Raw genomic sequence first — 23754 nt, forward strand, 5'->3', positions numbered from 1 at the left:
CCAGCCTCGGTGTATGTGGCTGCTGCTATAACCACTATGCTACAGGAGCCAAGCCAATCTGTATGTTTTTTAACTGCAAGTTGCCAACTAAGTTTACCTATACGGACTTATACGCATTGAAGGATCCAGGGGAAAGGGGAATTCAGTGACTGTTAATTCCAGCAGAATTTGGCACATTTGTTTTTAGTCAGAATTCATTCAAGTGCATTTAGATAATAGCTAACACCGAGCACTTGGTATATGGTACACATTCATGTGTTTTATGTATATTAATGCATCAATTAGTGTGTGAACACAGTTGCATATAGTCACACCAAGAGTTATCATTTCCATTTCACAATTGGGAAAACAGAGAGCGGTTAAGTAACTTGGTCAAAACCACATACTTGGAAATTAGCAAATTCAGGATTGTATTTTTCTTTCCTTGGAAGATAGCTGAATGGGTTTATTTGAAGAGGATAAGATAAACACTGGGCTGGGAGCTCAAAGAAGTAAGTGAGTCTTTCCTCTGGCTATTCCATTAGTGATCTGTGTGACCTTGGATGAGCAATTTACTTTCTTTGAGCCTTTGTCTCCCTGTCGGTAAAGAAAAGGAAGTTGGACTAAATGACAGGTAAGCCTTGTACGAACCATCTCTAATGCTTTCACACTGGACTTATCTATGCCTGATTTCTGAACTACAAACTCCAGCCACATAGAAAAGACAGGTGCCAAGAAAGGAAAGACACTTACCTGTCATGACAAGAAATAGGAGATACAGAAGCAGGACAGCTTGTCACTTGCACAAGTTGCTGCTTCAGCCAGAGATGGGTTTGGGTGAAAGGCATGGTTATAATTAGAGCAGCAGCCCTTCCCGAATTCTCCACCAGCCTCCTCAAGCACAGCTGGACCAGCCAACTGCATATGCAGGAGTCTGAGAGGCTGCTTTGGCATTGAAAAACAATCCTTCTTAAAAGGATTTTCCTCCTTCCTCAAGGGAAAAAAAAAACCCTGTTGATATAAAACCCCACTTCCCATCTCCTTTCCCCTGCTAAATGCCACTCCAGTACAGACCACGTGTTGATAAATACAGGGGAAAGGAAAAGTCGTAAGCTGAGCCTGGTCACATTGCCCCTTGTGATAGAGTTTTATTTTTAACTTCGAAACACTTGAACTATTTCTGTTGAAGTTTTCTCTCCTTTCCCTGCCTTCCTGACAGCGCTCTGTCCTGTGCTGCCGCTGGTACACTCCAGCCACCTCCCCCTGACCTGCTTGCTCACACTCAGGGACGCAGGTGCAGCAGAGGCTGATGCTGCCTTTTCAGCTCATTAAGGTAAGTGCCTCAAACAGCAGCAGGTGCAACAAGGGGACATTTGGAGGGGTGTATGAGCATGGAGACCAGGCGGGGTGCATATCACCTCTGTGCCCTGGGGAAGAGAATTGTTAAACAAAGAAGTTATGCATTGGGGGGAAAAAAACTAGCACTAAGAATGAGACCCAGCCATGTGTCAACTCCTGTTTCAAATTTAAAATCTTAGAGCAAAAAGAGATTACCTGCTTTCTGATAGCATAGGTTCTTTCATCTACAATCAAGCAGAACGGTTATGTGATACCTTTAAATTTACACTGTGGTGATGGCAGGTGAAGTGAGGGGGCAGAGAAGGTAGCGAGGCAATCGGTGGAAGGCCCAGAACCCAGCACTCCACTTTTCTAAAGTCCATTGCTGTGATCTTTTCCCTTAACATTTGCTGTGTTTATTGCAAGTTATTTACATGTAGCTTAATTTCCATCTTTTGTGTCTCACTACCAGTTAATGCAGCACAATTATACTTATTGTATGTATTATTAAAACCCTGCCTGCAGAGTTTAAAACTTTTTTTTTGTTCTCCAATATTCCCTAAATGTGGCTCTCTCCTCCCAGGCTCTCTCGAATCCAAAATGCATGAAACATAAGTAAAAGTATTTTACAGTTGTAAAACTTGTACAGGCTTATGCACCCAACTAAAAAATCATTACAACCCCCAAATTTGCAATTTCAGAGGGACAAAGTAAAATGACTAATGATGCTTAGGGTACCAAAAGTTATAAAATGTAGGCCATGCGCGGTGGCTCTCCCCCGTAATCCTAGCACTCTGGGAGGCTAAGGCAGGAGGATCACTTGAGCTCAGGAGTTCCAGACCAGCCTAAGCAAGAGCAAGCCTCCATTTATACGAAAAATAGAAAAACTAGCCAGGTGGTGTGGCGGGCGCCTGTAGTCCCAGCTACTAGGGAGTCTGAAGCAGGAGGATCTCTTGAGCTGGAGAGATTGAGGTTGCTGTGAGCTTGGCTGATGCCACACTCTAGCCTGCGCAACAGAGTGAGGCTCTGCCTCAAAATAAAACTTATAAAATGTACAGCTTGGGAGCAGCTCCTGTGGCTCAGTGAGTAGGGCGCCGGCCCCATATACCGAGGGTGGCGGGTTCAAACCCAGCCCCAGCCAAATTGCAAAAAAAAAAAAAAAAAAAAAATGTACAGCTCAGCGCCCATAGCACAGTGGTTATGGCGCCAGCCACATGCACCCAGGCTGGTGGGTTCGAACCCATCCTGGGCCAGCTAAAAAATAATGACAACTGCAGCAAAAAAAAATAGCCAGGCGTTGTGGTGGCCAGCTGTAGTCCCAGCTACTTGGGAGGCGGAGGCAAGAGAATCACTTAAACCCAAGAGTGTGAGGTTACTGTGAGCTGTGATGCCATGGCACTCTATCAAGGGCGACATAGTGAGACTCTCTCAAAAAAATAAATAAATAAAAATTATAAAATGTAGACAGTTTATTTCTAACTTCTGGAATAACTGTATAGGGTGTGTGCACAAAAAAATTGGCAGTGATAGAGGAGCAGCGTTTATTTCCTTATTTTTCTTTGGTTCAAAGTTCAACCAAGGACATCCTGGGAAGTGGCCTGTGCAGCAAAAACAATTCTGTACACTCTGAACTCTGATATACAGACTAAAGCCACCGTTGCCAAGTACAAAGAGGCCTAAAGCAACTGCTCAGATACTCTACTTCCCGGTGCTTGTCTGCCTGCCTCTGTAACCCCCATATGTTATAATTTTACCCATTTGCTGGGCATAATCAAATCCACTGTGTGCAATTACCAAATTTCATTTCATTTTTCCAGTGTTTTCATGGCACAGACTTCTCCAAGCTGCATGCTTAGGTGCTGTCTCAGTGAGGCTAGGGTGTGTTGGTTCAGGATTAATCAAGCAGGGCTTCACTCACAGCTACCCCTAGATAATACAGTTACTTACTTTCTTCATTAATACAACAGCAATTTAAAGTACTGATATTAATACTACAAGCACCAGATATTAGAATTAATTAGCTGATTAAATAACCAAGAAGTTTACAGGTAGAGAGATTTCTAGCATAGATGCAGAATTGCAGATTGTAACATTGAATAGAGGTTGGAAAGGATGGTTATGTATTTAGTGTATAGTGAAGGTACTGAAATCACAGCCTATAAACCCAGGATTATGGAAATGGATGTGGGAATTATCCACAGCAAACTGGTTATGTTAAAATTTCAAGCGGCAGGCTGGGCATGGTGGCTCATGTTTGTAATCCTAATACTTTGAGAATAACTGTATAGGCCAAGGCAAGAGGATTGCTTGAGGTCAGGAGGTTGAGAATAGACTGAGCAACATAGAGATAGTCCATCTCTATTTAAGAAAAGGAAAATTAGCCAGGCACGGTGGCTCATTCCTGTAGTACCAGGTACTCAAAGGCTGAGGCAAGAGGATTCCATGAACCCAGGGGTGTGAGCTATGCTGATACCACTGCACTCTAGCACAGCCAACAGAGTGAGACCCCATCTTAATACCCCTCCCCTCAAAAAACCTTCAAGAGGCAAGAGATTGCTTTGTTAACTTTATACATGTTCTTTCCCTGGAATTAAATATCTCCATAGCAGAGATACAGGTCAGCAATGTATAATTAAAATAACTAATTAGTTGGCTGGTTAATAGGTTAAGCATTAAAGAGTATCTTTGACCTTTAACTTTTAACCTTGTCACCTTCACTGAAGTTAAAGCTCAGAAAAAAAATCATGATTGCCAGGGCTAGCCACATGAGGAGTCAGAATAGTTAGTCACCGATATCATGTGAGGGGGGCTGAGAGGGCCCCTTGCCTAAAAATATCTCTCTGACATCAACCCTATCTGCCTACTAACTTTAAATTTACAGTAAAGAATGTTAAAACTATTATCTGTTAATCCCATTCTCTTTTGCTTGAGTCAGTGATTTAAATACACCTGCTATATGTGTTAGCATGACTTGGTTGGCCAGGAACACTGGTCACCACCTCTTCCTCATTCGTCCAGGCCCTGTCCTACTCTGCCCTTGGTACCATCTAAGCTGCCAACACACCCTGGGCCACCACCATGCAGGTAGCTCTGTGTGGGCCTCTGGTTTCTATAGACTCTCAATAAAACACCAAGGTGCAACAGAAAAAAATATGTAAGTACAGCCAGAGACCCTGGGAACATGGGCAGGACCCTTTACTTCTCTGAGCCTCCATTTCTCCACTAGGAAATACATAGATTAAACGATACTTTTTCTCTTCATTAGTATAGTGGTGAGTAAAAAAAAAAAAGAAATGAGAACTTTTCATTTTAAAATGAGGTCCTTGGACCATCAGCTGCATCTGGAGCTTATTGTAAGGGAAGAATCTCAGGTCTCACACCAGTCCTACTGGATCTGAATTTGAATTTTTAAAAACTTACCAAGGTGATTTCTATGCATCTTGACGTTTGAGAAGCTCCTGAATAGAGTATTTCTGGTTATCTACCTAATCAGATTCCTGATTCTGTGACTCCAAGTGTTTAAAAGAAAGTGTTGTCTTTTTTAATCCTCTGGAAACAATTCTGGCAGCACTGGGAATGTCTGTTTTAACTTGAGCCCACTGAAGTCTCTTCCATTCAGCGAAGATTATATTAACCTAACTAACATGAAAGGATTTCTTTTTCTGCCTTAAAACAAAAAACATCCCCAATTAGCATACATCTGCCATCACTTCCCTCTCCTAAAGTTAGTTCAAATTGCTCTCACGGCTTTCTTTATGCTGTCTTCTTTAGGGTTCTATTCAATTTAGTTCAATTCAGTCCTATTCTGAGAACACTGACTGAGTGCTGGGGGCAGTGTTAGCTACACTCACTCTTCAGTCCCTAGAAGCCCATTCTCATGGGTCCTTGAGACTGTTGATATTCTGATCAGAGTTCCTTCCACTGCCTGGACACATCCTGCTGGCCCAGCACCCCAGCTCCATAGTTGCCTGTCATCAGAACTTGTCACTGCTCACACCATCACGGCCACTTCCCCTGGGTTGTTCTAACTCTTGTAGCCAATCTCAGAGAGCAGCCACTCTAATCATCACCTTCCTTTTCTTCTTAATGAGCTGAATGATGTAGGCGAACAGTAAACATTACAAATCTGAGCCTAGGAAACAAAGATGCCCTCAAATTGTTTTTTGTGGCATCTAAAAGGTCCCAGGTCTGAAGCCATACTTTTTGAATTCCTAAATGCTTAAGGGCCAAAAGAGTAGGGGAGAGTAGGGGGATTTATACCATTAAAAGAGTCAGGTAAGATTTTTTTTTTTTTTTTTGAGACAGAGTCTCACTGTCACCCTCGGTAGAGTGCTGTGGCATCACAGGTGACAGCAACCTTCAACTCTTGGGCTTAAGCGATTCTCTTGCCTCAGCCTCCCAAGTAGCTGGGACTACAGGTGCCCACCACAATGCCCGGCTATTTTTTGGTTGCAGTTGTCATTTTTGCTTTAGCAGGCCTGGGCTGGGCTCGAACCTGCCAGCCTCAGTGTATGTGGCTGGCACCCTACTCACTGAGCTACAGGCACCGGGACAAGATTTTTTTTTTTTTTTAAATAGGGTTGGAATATTATTAAGCTGGAAATGGTGTATAAGATACATTGGAGTGAGAAGGAACTGAAAATTGAAAGGCCAGCCAAGGGCTACAGGAGGATATGATGGGAAGAAATGAAAGCCTGGATGAGGGTGGTGACCATGATAATGATCTTCCCCAAGGAGGAAGGACTAACGGTTGAGTTACTCATATATTAGACACTTTCCCTAGTTTATCTTATTTGATGCAGTTACAGTCCTATGGATTATCATGAGCCCCATTTTATGAATAAATTAGCTTTAGGGAATTCAAATGACATCAAAAATTGCTCAGCTAAGTCTTGAGAGTGCTCATGGATTCACCTGTATTGGGTGTCAGGTGAGCCTCTGCAGAGGTAACATGGAAGCCGAAATCTAAATGGTGAGAAGGAGCCCATCGCGCAAATAAGGAGCCAGAGGAAAGGTTTCCTGGTAAAAGGAACAAGTACAAAGGCCCTACACTGGAATAAGCCACAAGGCTGGGGCAAAGTGCACGAGGGTGCAAGGTCACATGAGAGGGGCGACCAGGAAACAGCTCCTGCAAGGCCTTGTGGGCCAAGACGAGTAATAACCTAATTGTTAAAATCACTCTTTCTGCTGGGGAATATGGATCAGGTGGTGCAAGATAAGAGGCATGAGACTAATTATAAAGCTACTGCTCTAGACCAGACAAAAGATGATGGAGCCTGGACTTGGGCAGTGGTGGTGGAGAGATAAGTGGATAGAATTTGCCCATAGCTTTTCCAGATCTTTCATCAAGACCTCCCAATCTAACTGGCAATAGTTCCTTTTTGATTAGGACATAATTCCAAGCTTTTAGTTCAATGGTTCTCTGAGCTTACATCAGAATCAGCTGGATTTCAAAGGTCTGATTCTGTAGGCTTAGGCCAGGTCCCAGTATTTGCATTTCTAACCAGCTCATAGGTAATGCTGATGCTGTTAGTCTGGGGACCACACTTTCTTTTGAGACAGAGTCTCAAGCTGTCACCTTGGGTAGAGTGCTGTGGTGTCATAGCTCACAGCAAGCTCTAATTCTTGGGCTCAAGTGATCCTCTTGCCTTAGTTTTTCTAATTTTAGTAGAGATGGGGGCAGTCTCACTTTTGCTCAGACTGGTTTTGAACTCGTGAGCTCAAGCTATCCACCTGCCTCGGCCTCCCAGAGTGCTAGGATTACAGGCATGAGCCACCTCACCTGGCCTGGGGACCACACTTAGAGACCCACTCTTCTAGCTGCCCTACCTTTGCTTATCAATTTACTCGTTTTTCAGTGGTCCACACAGAACCGTAACCTGGATCAAGTGAAGTTACTACTTGCTGGGTTCTAAATCCTTCTCTATTTCTTTGAAGAAAGCCATGCAGTTGGGGTAGCTCACACTTGTAATCCTAGCACTCTGGGAAGCTGATGTGGGTTGGTTGCTTGAGCTCAGGAGATGGAGACCAGCCTGAGCAAGAGCTAGACCTCTACTAAAAAAGTAGAAAAATCATCTTGGCATTGTGGTGGGTCCCTGTAGTCCCAGATACTTGGGAGGTTGAGGGAAGAGTATCATTTGAGCCCAAGAGTTTATAGTTTCAGTGAGCTATGATGCCACTGTACTTTAGCTTAGGCAATAGAGCTAGACCTTGCCTTAAAAATAAAATGAAGTCTGAGTGCAGTGACTTATGCCTGTAATCTTGGCACTCTGGGAGGCCAAGACAGGAGCATCCATTGAGCTCAGGAGTTCGAGATCAGACTGAGGAAGAGTGAGATCCCATCTCTACTAAAAATAAAAAAATGGACCAGTGTTATGGAAGGTGGCTGTAGTCCTAGTTCTCTTGCCTTGGGAGGCTAAGGCAAGAGAATCACTTGAGCTCAGGAGTTTGAGATTGCTGTGAGCTATGATGATGCCACAGCACTCTACTCAGGGCAACAGACTCTGTCTCAAAAAAAAAAAAAAGGTGGGCTTGGCGCCTGTGGCTCAAGCAGCTAAGGCGCCAGCCACATACATCTGAATTGGCAGGTTCAAATCCAGCCTGGGCCCGCCAAACAACAATGATGGCTGCAACCAAAAACTAGCCGGGTGTTGTGGTGGGTGCCTGTAGTCCCAGCTACTTGGGAGGCGGAGGCAAGAAAATTGCTTGAGCCCAGGAGTTGGCAGTTGCTATGAGCTGTGATGCCATGGCACTCTACCCAGGGTGACAGCTTGAGGCTCTGTCTCAAAAAAGAAAAGAAAAGAAAAAAAGAAACAGCCATACCTCAAACTCACACACCTGGTTCTTTCACCAACTTACATTCTAAATTAAAATTACATAAGTACAACCAGTAAAATCTCATTTCATGTAGCTCTTTGTACTATTTAAGTCTAAATTATGTTGTTTTGACTGCTGTTTCCTCTAAACAGAAGAACTTTAAAACTCATGTTATAAGGAGAATGTGTTGGCCATATACTTGACAAAAGTTCATTTTTTAAGAGAATGGATGTATTGTCGTTCCAGGTAGAAAGCAAGGATTTAGAGGTGAATATAGGGCATAAAAATTATAGGGGAAAATGGCATCTAGATAACCACGCTTTGTCTCAGGCATAGATTTTTGTCAACTTTCTCACAGTGAGTAGTTTCTATAATCTGTGTAGCTTCGATTTAATAGATGTTTCATTTTAAATCTCACAAGCCATATTCCAGGGCAGATTTTTAACCCTAAAACCTTCCCTTTCACACTTATAGGCCCTGAAACACAAAGCCATTAGACCAAGGTGCTCCTGTTTTTCCCTCTACTCAGAGGGGGCACCGTATGGGATGTGGCCCAGAAGATCTAGAAAGATTCTACTGTGAACACTCTTCTGTGCCGCAACTCTAGCCGTGGACTTGCATTCTCCCCAAATCATGGGGGTGGACCACATGGATCTCTGTGGGTCTCTGATGGACACAGTGCGATGTAGCAAAGAGCACAGAGTTGGGAAGCCAGACAAACCGAGGCCTTTTTGTGCCTCTGTATCCTTATCTGTAAACTGAAAATGATAATACCCACCTCACACAGTTGCTGTGAGAATTAAACAAAATGTTGTATAAAAGCACATGAAAGACACTAAAATTTTATTTCTCTTCCTCCCTGACACTCAAAACTCAAAGAAATCTCTTAACCTAAGAACATCAGACAACCCCCTCTGCGGATTAGGATCCAGTGGCTGTGTACTGGAACAAAGAAGATTAAGAGAACAGGGTATCTCTATCATGAGGCAGCCAACGCTGTGTCTAATTTGCTCAATTTGTGGCAACACCAATGGCTTCCATTTAAGGCGACCCATTAACTGTCCTTATTTTCCTGGGACTGCGGGAGTTTCTTGGGACATGAGACTTTCCATGCTAAACTAGGAGAGGCCCAGGAAAACTAGGACAATTGGTCCCCTTACTTCACTAGCCATAACTAAACTACCCAGAATTTGGAAATCACCCTTATCTGAGTAGGAGAAATTTCTCTCGGATTCACAGCAAAGGGTTCAGGTGTGATTCTTAATGCCCTTAGGCTATGTTTGTCTTCCTTCCTTCCACTGCCTGACGTCTCCAGAGTGGTCTCCATTTGCCATGCCCTTTTACTCCACTCACGTCCTCTCTCAAAGTCAGTTATCTGGTATAATGCCAGTTCTGGCAGAAGGGCTTTAAATAGCAGCACTAAAAAAAGCATCTTTGTTGTCCACTGGCATTGTTTTCTCTTAAAGGGATATTTTCAAATAACTTCAAAGAGATGGAGAGCAATAAGGCTGTGTCACAAATGCATCCAACTTCAATAACACTGTTCCCAGGAACCATAATCCTTAATGCTGAAGGGTAAGAAAGGATTGGGTTGAGAGTTCATCACCAAGGTACCTCCAGTGGACACATCCCTGCTGCTGGACAGATGGGGCACAGAGAACTAGCCACCCTTCTTTTCTCTTCCCAGGAACTGAGCTCAACTTCATGACAGCACGGGCTGGCAACTATGAAGCCAACCATTCCTGGTGCTGGTAGCTCTGTTCACGTAGGCTTGTCCCATTCGTGATTGGCCTCTTCTTTCTTACCTGTAGACTAACATGGGACTCAGAATCATCCAGACTCCATCCTTACTGATGAATTTCTCTTCTGAATACAAAGTAGATGGTCACATTCTGCCGGGCAGGACAGAGGCCCTGCCAACATTGGAGTTTGTGCTTAATAGATTTCCCCCTCCCATCAGTGCAAGCAACATATTTTGAATGCCCAAGGGTCCCACCACACAGCTGAATGCCATATCTGCTCTGGTAAGAGCTCTTTGGCAGCCTCTCACAAGTAGTGGCATTGTCATCACTGTTCTTAATTTGGTGGTAGCATTTGAGGCTACCGTCACCCTTTCCTTTACATCTGTGAAAACGTAGTCCTGACTCTTAGCTCTCTGGGCTCTCCTTCTCTGGCTCTGGTTCTTCCCGATGCCCCCCAAAGTTGTCACCCTTGGCTGTACACTTCATGGCTCAGATTTTTATTCTGTGCTCTCATTTCCCCAGTTATGGCTTCTTCTCTCATTTTATTTTATTTTATTTTATTTTATTTTATTTTATTTTATTTTATTTTATTTTATTTTATTTTTTGAGACAGTCTCACTATATCACCCCTGGTAGAGTGCTGCAGTGTCACAGCTCACAGTATCCTCAAACTCTTGGGCCCAAGAGATTCTCTTGCCTCAGCCTCCCAAGTAGCAGGGACTATAGGTGCCCGCCACAACACCCAACTATTTTTTGGTTGCAGTTGCCATTTTTGTTTAGCAGGCCCGGGCCGGGCTCAAACCCGCGAGCTTCGTAGCTCAGTGAGTAGGGTGCCGGCCACATACTCCTCTCTCATTTTAAAGTGGTTACTTCTCAGTCTATATCTCTACATTCCAGTTCCTCATCTTCCCATCCTCCTGATCTGCCTTCACCCAAAACTACTTGTATTAAATTTGTTGGACCCATCTTACCTCCCAAAATAATTCCCTCTTTAGACTTCCATTTTTCTCAAAATTATAGCCAATATTTTCTCTTTCTGGTTCAAAATCTTGCCATCAACTTGGACTTTCTTTTTTTCCATCTACAGACAGAAACCAAGTGATTCACCTTTTGTAATATCTCCCGTCTCATCTTGCCTATTTTTACTGTCAACCTCATGCATCCGGCCTCCATCTCATTCTCTACATAGCAGTTTGGAACTCTATGTTCTGACTCCTCTTTTTTCATCTGTCCCTCCCCCCCATAGCACCCTAATTACGATGTTTACAATGTTAAATGGATCCCTATTGTGTATCTAATAATTCCAGATGCTTTAGCCTAATACTTATGAATTTCCCAGTTAATCCACAATGGAATTTATTTCCAGAAGTGGTCTGGAATATGTCAGGAGTCTACATGAACATTAAATTACATGTTAAAAGATCAGTATGTGGACTCTGGCATCCAAAAGATGTGCTCCTTGCTTTACCCCATTCTGTTGCATCTCAGTTTGTCTTAGTCTGTTTGGGTTGCTACATCATAAACAGAAATTTATGCTCACAGTTCTGGAGACTGGGAAATCCGAGGTCAAGACATGGGCAGATTCCAAGTCTAATGAAGGCCTGCCTCCTGGTTCACAGACACCCGTCTTCTCGTGGGATTCTCATGTGGTAGAAGGGATCTGGGCTCTTAGAGTTCTTCTGTAAGGACCCTAATTCTAAGTCCTCTTAGCCTAGCCTCATGATCTAATCACTTCCCAAAGGCCCCATCTCCAAATACCTTCACATTGGAGATTAGATTTCAACATACAAATTTTAGGGGGGGAAGAAATGTTCAGACCATAGCAGAGTCCAACCCTCCAGCCCTCCCACTCTGCTCATCTCCTTCTCTGGCTTTAACACCTTGGTTTAACTTCTAGGCCCTGAGTCTGTTTGACATTCTGGTTTGTAACTTATCTACCTCCTGATTCAGGCTATTGGGAGTATAAAGCATTCTGACATGATCCCTCTTTCACACTTAACAGCTCCAGTGGGATCTAGAACAAGGGTTCTTATTTATTAATGTGCATAAGATTCAGAATGTTAAGAACATAAATTCTAGGAACACAGCCCTGGCTCTAGTCAGGGTTATTGGGCAGCATTAATACCAGTGGAGCTTTTTACGTGGATGGCAATGTTCTATTCTCTGTTGTCCAGTAGAGCAGCTGATAACCACATGTGGTTACTGAGCACTTGAAATGCGACTAGTGTGACTGAGGAAATGAATCATTTTATTTCATTTTGATTAACTTACATTTAAATAGCCACATGTGGCTGGTGACTATCATATTGAACAGTGCAGATTCAGGGGTCCTCAAACTGCGGCCCACGGGCCACATGAGGTGGTGTGATTGTATTTGTTCCCGTTTTGTTTTTTTTACTTCAAAATAAGATATGTGCAGTGTGCATAGGAATTTGTTCATAGTTTTTTTTTTAAACTATAGTCCGGCCCTCCATTGGTCTGAGGGACAGTGAACTAGCCCCCTGTTTAAAACGTTTGAGGACGCCTGTTAGTTTCGACAAGCACCACAGCTGATTCTAACAAGCAGTCCAGGTGACCCTTATGCTAACTTACTGGCACATGTTAGGTAATCAGCAAATGTTTGTTGGATGGATGGATGGACAAATAAATGAATGAAACAGACTATACTTTCCTTGAGATTTAGGGCTATCTCTCTTTAAAAAGAAAAGCTGGGAGATTGTTCCACATTAAAGGAAGCTCAAAGATTTAACAGCAAATGTAATAAATTGACCTTAAAAAGAGCCTTGTTTAAAATAATAAAAAAAAAAACTAAAAACAAAATTTAAAAAAACTACAATAGACATTTTTAGGAAAACTGAAGAAATGTGAATACAGACATGTTACATGATATTAGAAAAATTATTTTTACCTTTCTTAGATGTGATAATGCTGTTGTAATTACAAAGGAAAGTGTCCTTATTCTTAGGAAACATATGTTGAAGTACTTAGGGATGAAGTATCACAATTTCAGAAACTTAATTTTCAAGAGATTCGGCCAAAAAATGCGAGTGTGCTTGTGCGTGTGTGTGTGTGTGGAGGGGGGGGGTCATGAGAGAGATGAGAGATACAGCACAAAAATGGTAAAATGTTAAAAATTGTTGAATCTAAAATAGAGTATTTTGGGTGATCATTGTATGTACTATTTCATGTCTTTTGTGTTTGAAATATTTCCCCAAAAAAGGTTGGGGAAAACTCACCCATGATAAATTGGCAAATCCTAAAGTAAAATAAAATATTAAAATTCTGCACCTCTGACTTTTGGATGCTAGACACCCCACCCCATTCCAGACTAACACAATGCCTAAATTGTTACAAATTCTCCAGGCCAGGTAACAAACTGGCAACATACAGATATTAGCTAGTCAGTTTTCATGTTTTCTCCCTGACTCCAATAGAGTGTTGTTGTCTTTTTAAATTAAATTAGTTGCGAATCTTTAAAATTCTCAGGATTTTTATTTTGACAAATTATAAAATACTTTATATTATGAGGAAATAAAAAATACTTCTTTTATAATAGCATACAAGGGTAGATCACTTCCTGAGACGAGCACTGATTTAAGAGTTTCCTGTATATTTAACTCACTCCTCACAATAGCTGTAGTGGGACAGATGTAATCATTACCCTCCCTTTACAGATGGGGAACCAGATGACCAACTTTCCCAAAGTCTTAATAACTATTGACACTTGATAATTAGTGTCACTGTTGAAACCTATGCAGTCTGTCTCCTAACCAGGACACTCTATACCACCACTCACAAAAGTCTAACCACTTTCTCTGAAAAAAATCAGGTCTGGCAACACATTCCACATAAGACCAATTGACCAGAGCTGAGTAATTTCATTCTCCTGAAAGTCAGGCATCTTCTCTTCCGCTTGCCACACTCTCTGCTCAGTTGGATTCTGGGGCCTTTGGAGTTTTGTCACCGACTCCAGCCACAGCACAGCTAATTCACAAAGGAAAATGGCACAAGATGGATGGATATTTTACAGACACTTACATACTGCCTCAGACCAAGCTGGGCATCAGGCTGACATATAAGTAGACAGGAAGCCTCAGTGGGAGAGAGGGTTAACTAGGAGGTAACTTGTTCTAGAATGGGGGTGGCAGAGGGTGTTTGGAATGCAGGATAATTGTCTGTAGACAACGGAAAGAAGTTACAGGAAGTAGAAGTTACACATCCCATGTTTGGTAATATGCCCCATAGGAGGACAGTGTGGGTCAGTGGAAGGAGTGTGGGCCAGCAGGGGCCAGGCTGCAAAGCTAATTCTATCAATGTGTGACTTTGGACAAGTTACTTAATTTTTCAAGCTTGTTTTCTTGGCTGTAAAATGGGGCCAAGGATACCTCCAGGTGGAAGGAATTAAATGTGAGAGGATGTCAAGTCTCCTTGACCCCTGCGCATATAGATAACCACAATGCTTTTCATTCGTAATCATATTTTCATGTTTTTCCTCAGAGTTAAGAAGCAAGAAGTTGGGAAGCTATGGTAAGTACCAGGTGCTTATGCAGCTTTGTCTTTTAGAGGTCCGGGTCTTGTTTTATTTAGCTTATTGCTGAAGCAGCTGGCAGACTTGTCCTTATGGCTTGATGTTAGTTAACAGATTTTGTCAAACCAGAGATGCTGAACAGAACTTGGAAGAAATTGACACAGTAAGGGGAAAGCCCAGAGCTGAGAAAGATCTTTGTGCAAGAATTTTTAGTGAAAATTTTAAAATAAAATAGCAGAAAATCCAGCAGTAATCTAAGTGGCTAACAATTTCTTCATTCAGCAACCATTATTAAGTACCTACAAAGGTCTAGGCTTGGTGCCAGATGCTGGAGATGCAAATGTGAGCAAAACCAGGCAGGACCACCGGCCTCCCCAAACGCCCTCTGGTGGTAGTTGTGTAAATAACAGCACACCTGTATTCTGGAATATTACATTGCCATGTAAAGAAAATTTGCAAAGAATAATTAATAAAACAGTCTAGTAGTCTCGTGTCCTAATACCAAGTTAAAAAGTAGGACACAAATTGTATTCATAGTATTAACTATGTCCTTTAAGTCACCCATAATCCACAACTCAAAAGTAACAATTGTCAACAGGGTAGTCCATTACATTCCACTTTTCTTTTACTATTCAAAACATATCTACTACATACATAGAATCAACTATTAGAAAATTTTAAGAGGTTTGATAATTGTTGTTCCTGGATTGTGGGATTATGATTTATTTTTGCTTTCTTCTCTGTGGTTTTCTATATAGCAAAAGGTTTCTACAAAAAGTATGCTGCTCTTCCAGCACTCACTTGTTTTCTCTTTCCCCTTGCCCTTGGTGTGTGCAGGGCAGGGCACGCAGGCCCCCACCTGAGCAGCACAGGCATTGTGAGGGCTGCTTCAACCGCCACTGCCATGCTCCCGTGGAGCCCAAGGTCTCCTGCCTGGTGATAAGCTGCCACCTGCTCTGTGGTGCTACCTTCCACATGTGCAAAGAGGCAGAGCACGAGCTCCTCTGCCCATTAGAGCAGGTTCCTTGCCTCAACTCCCAATATGGCTGCCCCCTTTCCATGTCCCGCCACAAGCTGGCCAAGCACCTGCAGGCGTGTCCGGCCAGTGTGGTCTGCTGCTCCATGGAGTGGAATCGCTGGCCAAATGTGGACTCTGAAACTGCCCTTCATGAGAACATCATGAAAGAGCCCCCCAGTGAGGAGTGTTTGGACACAGCCCTGGCCCTACAGGACCAGAAGGTCCTGTTCAGATCTTTGAAAATGGTAGAACTTTTCCCAGAAACTAGAGAGGCTGCTGAGGAGGAGCCAGCCATGAATGGGGAAGCCAGCTTGGAGGACATGGGAGGAGCTGTGGGTGGAGTGGGTGACGATTTGGTACCTCACAGCTGCCTTCCAGCAACTAATGGGAACACAGCAGAGCTGACTCAAGAAGAGCGAGAGGCATTAGCCAAAACCAAAGAAGGGATGGACCTGCACAAGTTTGGCAAGTGGGAAAATATATTCAGCAAAGAGCATGCAGCGTCTGCTTTAGCAAATTCATCAGATAGCTGTGAGAGCAAGAGCAAGCCTAGCTCAGGGAAGGAGCAGATTTCTAGTGGCAATGTGACAAAGGTAGAGGGCACTGCCAAAGGGAAGGAGCCATGGGAAAACCAGAAGCAGCAGGACCTTCACACAGTCATGGAAACGACAGGGCTTGCTCCTTGGCAGGATGGTGTTCTAGAAAGATTGAAAACAGCTGTGGATGCAAAGGACTATAATATGTATCTAGTGCACAATGGGCGGATGCTTATTCACTTTGGTCAGATGCCGGCTTGTACACCTAAGGAGAGAGACTTTGTGTATGGCAACCTTGAGGCTCAGGAAGTCAAGACTGTTCACACCTTCAGAGTTCCTGTGAGCTACTGTGGAAAGCGAGCTCGAATTGGAGATGCCATGTTGAGCTGCAGGCCAAGCGAGCACAAGGCAGTGGATACTTCAGATCTGGGCATTACTGTGGAGGACCTGCCAAAATCAGATCTCATCAAGACTACCCTCCAATGTGCTTTGGAAAGAGAACTCAAAGGTCACGTCATCTCTGAATCCAGGAGCATTGATGGGCTGTTCATGGATTTTGCCACCCAGACATACAACTTTGAGCCAGAACAGTTTTCTGCTGGAACGGTGCTGGCTGACCTAACCACTGCCAGTCCCCTGGGACTCCACGTGGAGCTCCACAGCGAGTGTGTGACCAGGAGACACAACAAGAGCAGCTCTGCTTTCACTTTCACTTGCAACAAATTCTTCAGAAGGGATGAATTCCCCCTGCACTTCAAGAACGTTCATGCAGACATTCAGTCATGTATCAATGGCTGGTTCCAGCACCGATGCCCCCTGGCCTACTTGGGATGTACATTTGTCCAAAACCATTTCCGCCCCCCAGGGCAAAAGGCGAAAGTGATCTATAGTCAGGAGCTCAAGACCTTTGCCATCAAGCCAGAGGTTGCTCCAGAGCTGAGTGAGGGAAAGAAAAACAATCATCTCTCAGGTCACAGAGGAAAAAGCCAGCATGGTCTAACCAGCCTGCCCCTGGAGATTTTGCAGTACATTGCTGGGTTCTTAGATAGCATCAGCCTGTCCCAGCTCTCCCAGGTGTCCCTGCTGATGAGAAATATCTGTGCCACTTTGTTACAAGAGAGAGGGATGGTCCTCCTGCAATGGAAGAAGAGGTATTCCCATGGAAGAACCTCCTGGAGAGTCCACAGAGAGGCAAGTAAACACTCTTTTATTTTTTCATTCATTTCTCAAATATTTATTTACTTATTTATTTTTTTGCACAAAGTTGAAATGTTTTATTATTTCAGAATCATTCTACACTGTACAAAACCAGAACAATTCAACAGCATGGGGGGCACAGCACACAAATGATCAAATATTTATTGTGAGCTTTTTATGTGCCAAGCACTATTACTAGGCATTGGGGCCATTGCTGGGAATAACACGGACTCAAGGAGGTCAGTCTAGTAGGGAAGACGGACCTAGAAACATACAAATACCAACACAGATGGCACTGCCTGTTTTTTCCTAATGTGTCCTAAATATAGTGTTTTTGCTCATGTGAGCTATCCTCCATCCTTCTCTACCCTGCTCTGTCCCCTGGAAGCTGATCTCTATAGATTGCCTCAACTTGTTCCCTTGTCCCCCAGCTGCTAATCGAGGGGGTTATATCAGCAGGAGATGGGGTGCGGGGAAGAATGAGGGTGAATTGTCTTTTCTCCTGGCTTCCTCCCTGCACACTTCTTCCCCTTCATGACACTTCGAACTGCCTCTGTCCTTCCACTAAAGATGGCCCTGTTGTAGGGGCTCTCCACATAGTTACTCGGGGTTCTAATGACCTCTTTCTCCTTCCCTTCCAGGCTTTGGGCAGTAACTCCCCAGCTCCGGGGACTGCCCTGAATCTTTTGGCTTTCCTATATCTGCCCACATTTTCGTAAAGCGTTCCTTTTAAAAATCCTCTTCAGATCACTCAGTTTGAGAGTGCCATTTATTTCCTGTTGGACTGTGATTGATATAGTAAGCTGATGAATTCTCCTCAGTCTCATGTCAACTAATTTTTTTTTTTTTAGAGACAGAGTCTTACTCTGTTGCCCTCGGTATAGAGCCGTGCTGTCACAGCTCACAGCAATCTCCAGCTGGGCTTAGGTGATTCTCTTGCGTCAGCTTCCCAAGTAGCTGGGACTACAGGCTCCTGCCACAACACCCGGCTATTTTTTTTCGTTGCAGTTTGGCCAGAGCCAGGTTCAAACCTGCCACCCTTGGTATAGGGGACCGGTGCCCTACTTACTGAGCCACAGGTGCTGCCCATCAACTAATTTTTTTAAAGCAGTTTTGCCTTTGATAAAGGCATTTGTAATTCTAAATGAATTTGGCCCACTGATTGCCTCTGGTCCAAATATTAATTTAAGTTTTCAAAAACTTCTACTCTATAAAAATATAAAGAATCTTTCCCTTAGGAAAAACCTTACTCATTTTTCCCCGTGGGCCAGGTCTATTCAACTGTGTTCATGTCTACTGGGTTGTATCATATGGAAGTGGGACTCCTAATTCATCACATCCAAGGTGCCCATCCCATCTTTTCTCAGAGTAAATATATTGATAATATGAAAAATGAATTTATGGTGCCCACTTAGTCCAATAATTCCATAATCTCACTATTGAGGTTCTTCCTAATATACGGGTATTTGCACACTAGCATTGGAGAGTTAGAATTGTTGATCAATCTGTTTTTATTGTTTATGCCTAAAACGTCTTACATATTTTGCCAATTATTTATTCACTGATACATCTTCAAACGATGATTATAAGACTGTCCCTCACATATCCGTGCTTGCATCCATGTGTTAAAGAAACACTGATAGCCTATGTTAGGGGCAAATGTTAATGAGACTAAGATACTGCCTTCAGGATTAGAAGTGCCTTCCTCTATAAAAACCAAGTGCAAAAACAAAATCAGATGCAAATAATTTAATTTACCAACTAGATGTCCCATTATTTGGCTCAAGTTTGTTCCCAATTCAATGATTGCTGACCACTCTGGGATATCATGTGGGAGTGGGACAAATTTACTTCTTTGCAGAAAGACAGAGAATTTAGTTTGGACTAAAGGATACTTATATTGAAATGGTTTTTTAAAGTAAAAAGGCAAGTAGTTCGAAGATCCCAGGAAACACTTTTCTTATTTAGGAATAATAATAAGAAACTGAAGGTGAAGTAGTCAGGTTGAAAGGGTATTAGGTTGTATGTTTACTCTCATTACCATATTTTAAAACCAGCAACTTTGCCACCATATCTCAGGTGGAAAAACCAGAGGGTGTCTTACTGAATACCAGACTCAGAATTTTCCCAAGGAGTTCCTGTTTTAGTGAAACCCTTGTTAGTTAGAATACTTTAATTCCAAGCAATAGAAAACCAACCTAAAGTGGCATAGAGGATAATGGAATGTATTTAGCCTATATAACTGAAAAGACCAAAGGTAATAGCTTCAGGTAAGGCTTGATCTAGCATCTTGAAAAAAAATGCCCCAGGGCTAGGTGTAGTGGCTCATGTCTGTAATCCCAGCACTCTGGGAGGCCGAGGCAGGTGGATTGCTTGAGCTCGTGAGTTCAAAACCAGTCTGAACGAGAGCAAGACCCCATCTCTAAAATATAGCCAGGCATTTTGGCAGGTGCCTGTAGTCCCAGCTACTCAGGAGGCTTAAGCCCAAAAGTTTGAGGTTGCTGTGAGCTGTGATGCCATGGTACTCTACCCAGGACAACAAAGTGAGACTCTGTCTCAAAAAAAAAAAAAAAAAAATGCCCCAAGTGATCTTTTTTCTTTCTATTTTTTTCCTTCCTCAACAGCTCAATAATTCAAGACAGTTCTCCCTTGGTGGCACCTAGCTGACAGCTCCTAGAACTGTAGCTTCCCAAGAACAGTAGGAAATCCAGTAGAATCTCTGTAAGTTGATGTCCCAAGGGACTGTAACAAACTGGTCAACACTTGGAGACGGTCAACATAAGGAACTAGGCCTATTGTACTAATGCGTACACATGGTGCATCTCTGGTCTATGAAAATTATCTCATTTTAAGGAGGTGGTCAATGTAGGAGGTGGTGAACTTGGGAGGTTCTGTCTTTTTGTTTTAGTTTGAGACAGACTCTCACTCTGTTGCCTAGGCTAGATGTTGCCACTCTGTGGCATCAGCCTAGCTCATGGCAACCTCAACCTCTTGGGTTCAGGCAATCCTTCTGCCTCAGCTTCCCAAGTAGTTGGGATGATAGGGCACCTGCCACAATGCCCAGCTAACTTTTTTTTTTGGCAGTTTTTGGCCAGGACCGGGTTTGAACCCACCACTTCCGGTATATGGGGCCGGTGCCCTATTCTTTTGAGCCACAGGCGCCGCCCCCCAGCTAATTTTTTTGTATTTTTAATAGAGACAAGGCCTCGCTCTTGCTTAGGCTGGTCTCAAACTCCTGAGCTTAAGGGATCCACCTACTTCAGCCTCCCAGAATGCTAGGCTTACAGGTGTAAGCCTCTGTGCCCAGCCAATAATCTGGTTTTTGATATCTCAGACACAAGTTCTGGAGTAGAGTCTCATTGGTTCTAATTGTCCTGCTTTGAACTGTATGTCTATTCTAAAACTAATCACTGTTGCTAGTGGGAATAGGAGCAGGGCATGTGTCAATATGCTGACTGCTCACAACTACACGGCCAGCTGAGGGGATTATTAATTGGAAGAGCAAACTAGGAATTGGATGCCAGGGAAGGAACTAACAATGTCTGCAGGAGCTACTGAACATTCCAGAGGCTAAGAATAGGAAGAACAGAAAGGCATCTCCTGATACTGTTCAAATAAAGTATTGCCCCATTGTTCACCTTTGAGCCTCTATCTTTCCCAACAGATCTGGCAGTTCAGCAGTCTGTTCTCCAAAATCAAGAGCTGGGAGTTTAATGAAGTCACCTCCATGTCCGAGCACCTGAAAGCCTGTCCTTTCAACATTGTAGAGCACAAAACTGACCCAATTCTTTTGACCAGCATGTGTCAGCCCCATGAACAGGCCCCAGAGAGCTTGGTCTCCACCTTTAGAGCCAGAGCACGAGGAAGATACGCCTCCTAAAGATTCAGATGTCAGCATTCTTGGGTTTCTCCTTGGAGTTGCTGAAAGTAGGACAGAGTATGGTTTTGAAGATTCCCTTCAGTAAACTGTATGTTTGCTTATCAGGGTGTATTGGGACATGAAAAGTTCAAATATAAAACCTCCACCATCACATAAGACCTTCAAGACCTCTGCGGTCACAAAGACCTAAGAATTTCCTATGCCCTGGATTGTGCCATAGGGTCATACTGATGACTTAATTCCTTTCCTTTGTTTTTTTCTTTTCTGAGGAGAAAATAAGTAACTTGAGGCCATTTGGAAGATGAATCCAACTGCTTAAAAGATGAGAAACGAGCATGGGCCTGGTTTACAAAGCCCTTCCAAGTATGTGGAGCAGGCAACGTAGGGAGGGAACTAAGGTGCACAGAGTTACTTGCCAGGGCTCCTAGGGTGATGCACACAGCTGGAAGGTGCTGAAGCTGGATCTGTCTTGACAGTCAAGTCCAGGGCTTCTTTCAGTTTCCCTCCTGCCTTTAAGCCCAGATAATTCTAACAGCCCAACTGACAAGAAGCCCCTGTTGAGCTCAGCCACCCTGGAGAACACCATGGTCCAACAGATGAGGAGCCAATGTGAAGTCATAGAGTCTGTTGTACAGAATCTTGGCAACACATAGAAGAAAAGCATTGAAAAATAGTCCAAAAATGACACTATATTTATGAAAAAAGTAGGACCAAAAATCACAAGCCCACTTTTTAACTTCTTAACAATGGCTTAAGGGCAGGCACAGTGGCTCATGCCTAGCACTTTGGGAGGCCAAGGCAGGAAGCTCACTTGAGGCCAGGAGTTCAAGACCAGCCTGAGCTCGAGTAAGTCCTTATCTCTACAAAAATTAGAAAAATTAGCTGAGTGTGGTGGCACATGCCGGTAGTCTCAGCTACTCAGCAGGCTGAAGATAGGAGGATTGCTTGAGCCCAGGAGTTTGAGGTTGTAGTGAGCTATGATGATGCCGCTGCCCTCTAGCCCAAATGACTGAGTAAAACTCTGTCTCAAAAAATAAAAAATAAAAATGACTTAAGAGTCAAAGTTTTTTTCTTTTGAAAATTATATTCTAAGTCTGGGTGAGGGAGAGTATGGGCATTGGCCGGTACCATCTTGTGCTATGTGAAACGCCCTCAGTGCACCAACCTCATTGTCATGCCAGAATGCACAGGGGAGCCGAAGGACACCACACATTTGGTGAAGTCCAGTTGAGGTCCACTGCAGCTCCTTTGGTACCAGTCACCAGGTCCTAGAGACCACTTGAGTACCCCACTGGGGTCTCGGAGAAGAAAACATGTGAACACTATAGTTCCCTAAAATTGTTCTTACCTATTCTTGGTTATGCCGATAGCCTGACAAAAATAGATGATACTGCTATTTTTGGTAACAAACAGTGAATATTCACAAGAACAAAAGTAGAAGAAAAAGTACACAATAGGAAATGACATTCCCCAAAGCAGAGCTTCTCAAGCTCAGAACTATTGTTATTTTAAACTGGATACTCCTTAGTAATAGAGAACTCTTCTGTGTATTATACGCTATTTAGCAGCAAACTTGGCTCCTATCTGTTAAATGGCAGTAGCACCTCCCCCCCCCTCCACCCCATGGTGTTAACAACCAAAAGTGTCTCCAGACATTGTTGAACATCTTCTGGAAGCAAATGACTCCTGGTTAAGAACCATTGTCCTAAAGGATGTAATGTTAGAGACAGAGAGTTGAGACAGGCTTATTTTATTTATTTATTTATTTTCTGAGACAGAGTCTCACTTTATCGCCCTCGGTAGAGTGCCATGGCGTCACAGCTCACAGAAACCTCCAACTCTTGGGCTTAAGCGATTCTCTTGCCTCAGCCTCTCAAGTAGCTGGGACTACAGGCACCCGCCACAATGCCCGGCTTGTTGTTGTTGATGTTGCAGTTGTCATTGTTGTTTTAGGTGGCCGGGGCTGGGTTTGACCCTGCCACCTTGGGTATATGGGGCTGGCACCCTACCCACTGAGCCACAGGCACTGCCCAAGACCTAAGGTTTTTTTCAGTGAAGACGAGTAACCAGCAACAGCAAAGCAATGACGTGAGAAAGAAGTGGGAAGCAGGAGGCCACCTTCTAAGTTTCATGTGTTTTGAATCTAGTCCTTCCCACATAGAGGAAGACAGCTCCTAAGGTTCACTGAGTTTTTTATTCTACCAGAAAAAGAGAAAGGGGGTAACTACAGACTGACAGCTGTAAGAATCTGGGGCTAGAGTTGGACAGAGGAGAAGCAAGGTAGTATGTGGAGAAAGGAAGAGAACAGAGGCCTTTCCCCTCCCAACCTGGTAGGGCCACAGGGCTCTGGCAGTGGCACACATCCAACTGCACTTTCCCCTCCCAGAGCAGTATTGAAGCTTGGGATTCAGGAAGAATCCTAATTAGAGTGAGAAGGCAGATGGAACCACATGGAAGCCTTTTGGAGAAACTAAGGATTTGATTAGTGAGATGAAGCTGTGGGGAGCAGCATAAGCAGAGTGTCTCCTGACAGGTAAGACAGCCAGACAGGGTTTCAGATCAAGAAGCAGCTGAGTGGGCTTGGCACCCATAGTTCAGTGGTTAGCGCACCAGCCACATGCACTGGGGCTGGTGGGTTCAAACCTGGCCCAGTCCTGCTAAACAACAATGACAACAACAACAACTACAGAAATAGCCAGGCGTTGTGGCAGGTGCCTATG

At 43.5% G+C, this 23754-nt stretch overlaps 1 protein-coding gene across 1 annotated transcript; it reads left to right on the plus strand.

Annotated features, from left to right (window-relative positions):
* The first annotated feature begins 1174 nt into the window (after positions 1 to 1174).
* FBXO40 (F-box protein 40) lies at positions 1175 to 22084 on the plus strand. The gene is made up of 4 exons (XM_053564879.1): positions 1175 to 1312; positions 14373 to 14402; positions 15241 to 17148; positions 20819 to 22084. Exons 2-4 carry the CDS (start codon positions 14400 to 14402, stop codon positions 21032 to 21034), a joined length of 2127 nt encoding a protein of 708 aa, XP_053420854.1. The 5' UTR covers positions 1175 to 1312; positions 14373 to 14399; the 3' UTR covers positions 21035 to 22084.
* Positions 22085 to 23754: the final 1670 nt, after the last annotated feature.

The sequence above is a fragment of the Nycticebus coucang genome, chromosome 16 (genome assembly GCF_027406575.1).
Source record: "Nycticebus coucang isolate mNycCou1 chromosome 16, mNycCou1.pri, whole genome shotgun sequence".
Classification (NCBI taxonomy): Eukaryota; Metazoa; Chordata; class Mammalia; order Primates; family Lorisidae; genus Nycticebus; species Nycticebus coucang.

Bases quoted from the DNA above. Each gene is read 5' to 3' on its own strand.
- FBXO40 (XM_053564879.1), top strand. The intron at 17,149-20,818 runs GCAAGTAAACAC...CTTTCCCAACAG, and splicing joins CCTGGAGAGTCCACAGAGAG to ATCTGGCAGTTCAGCAGTCT.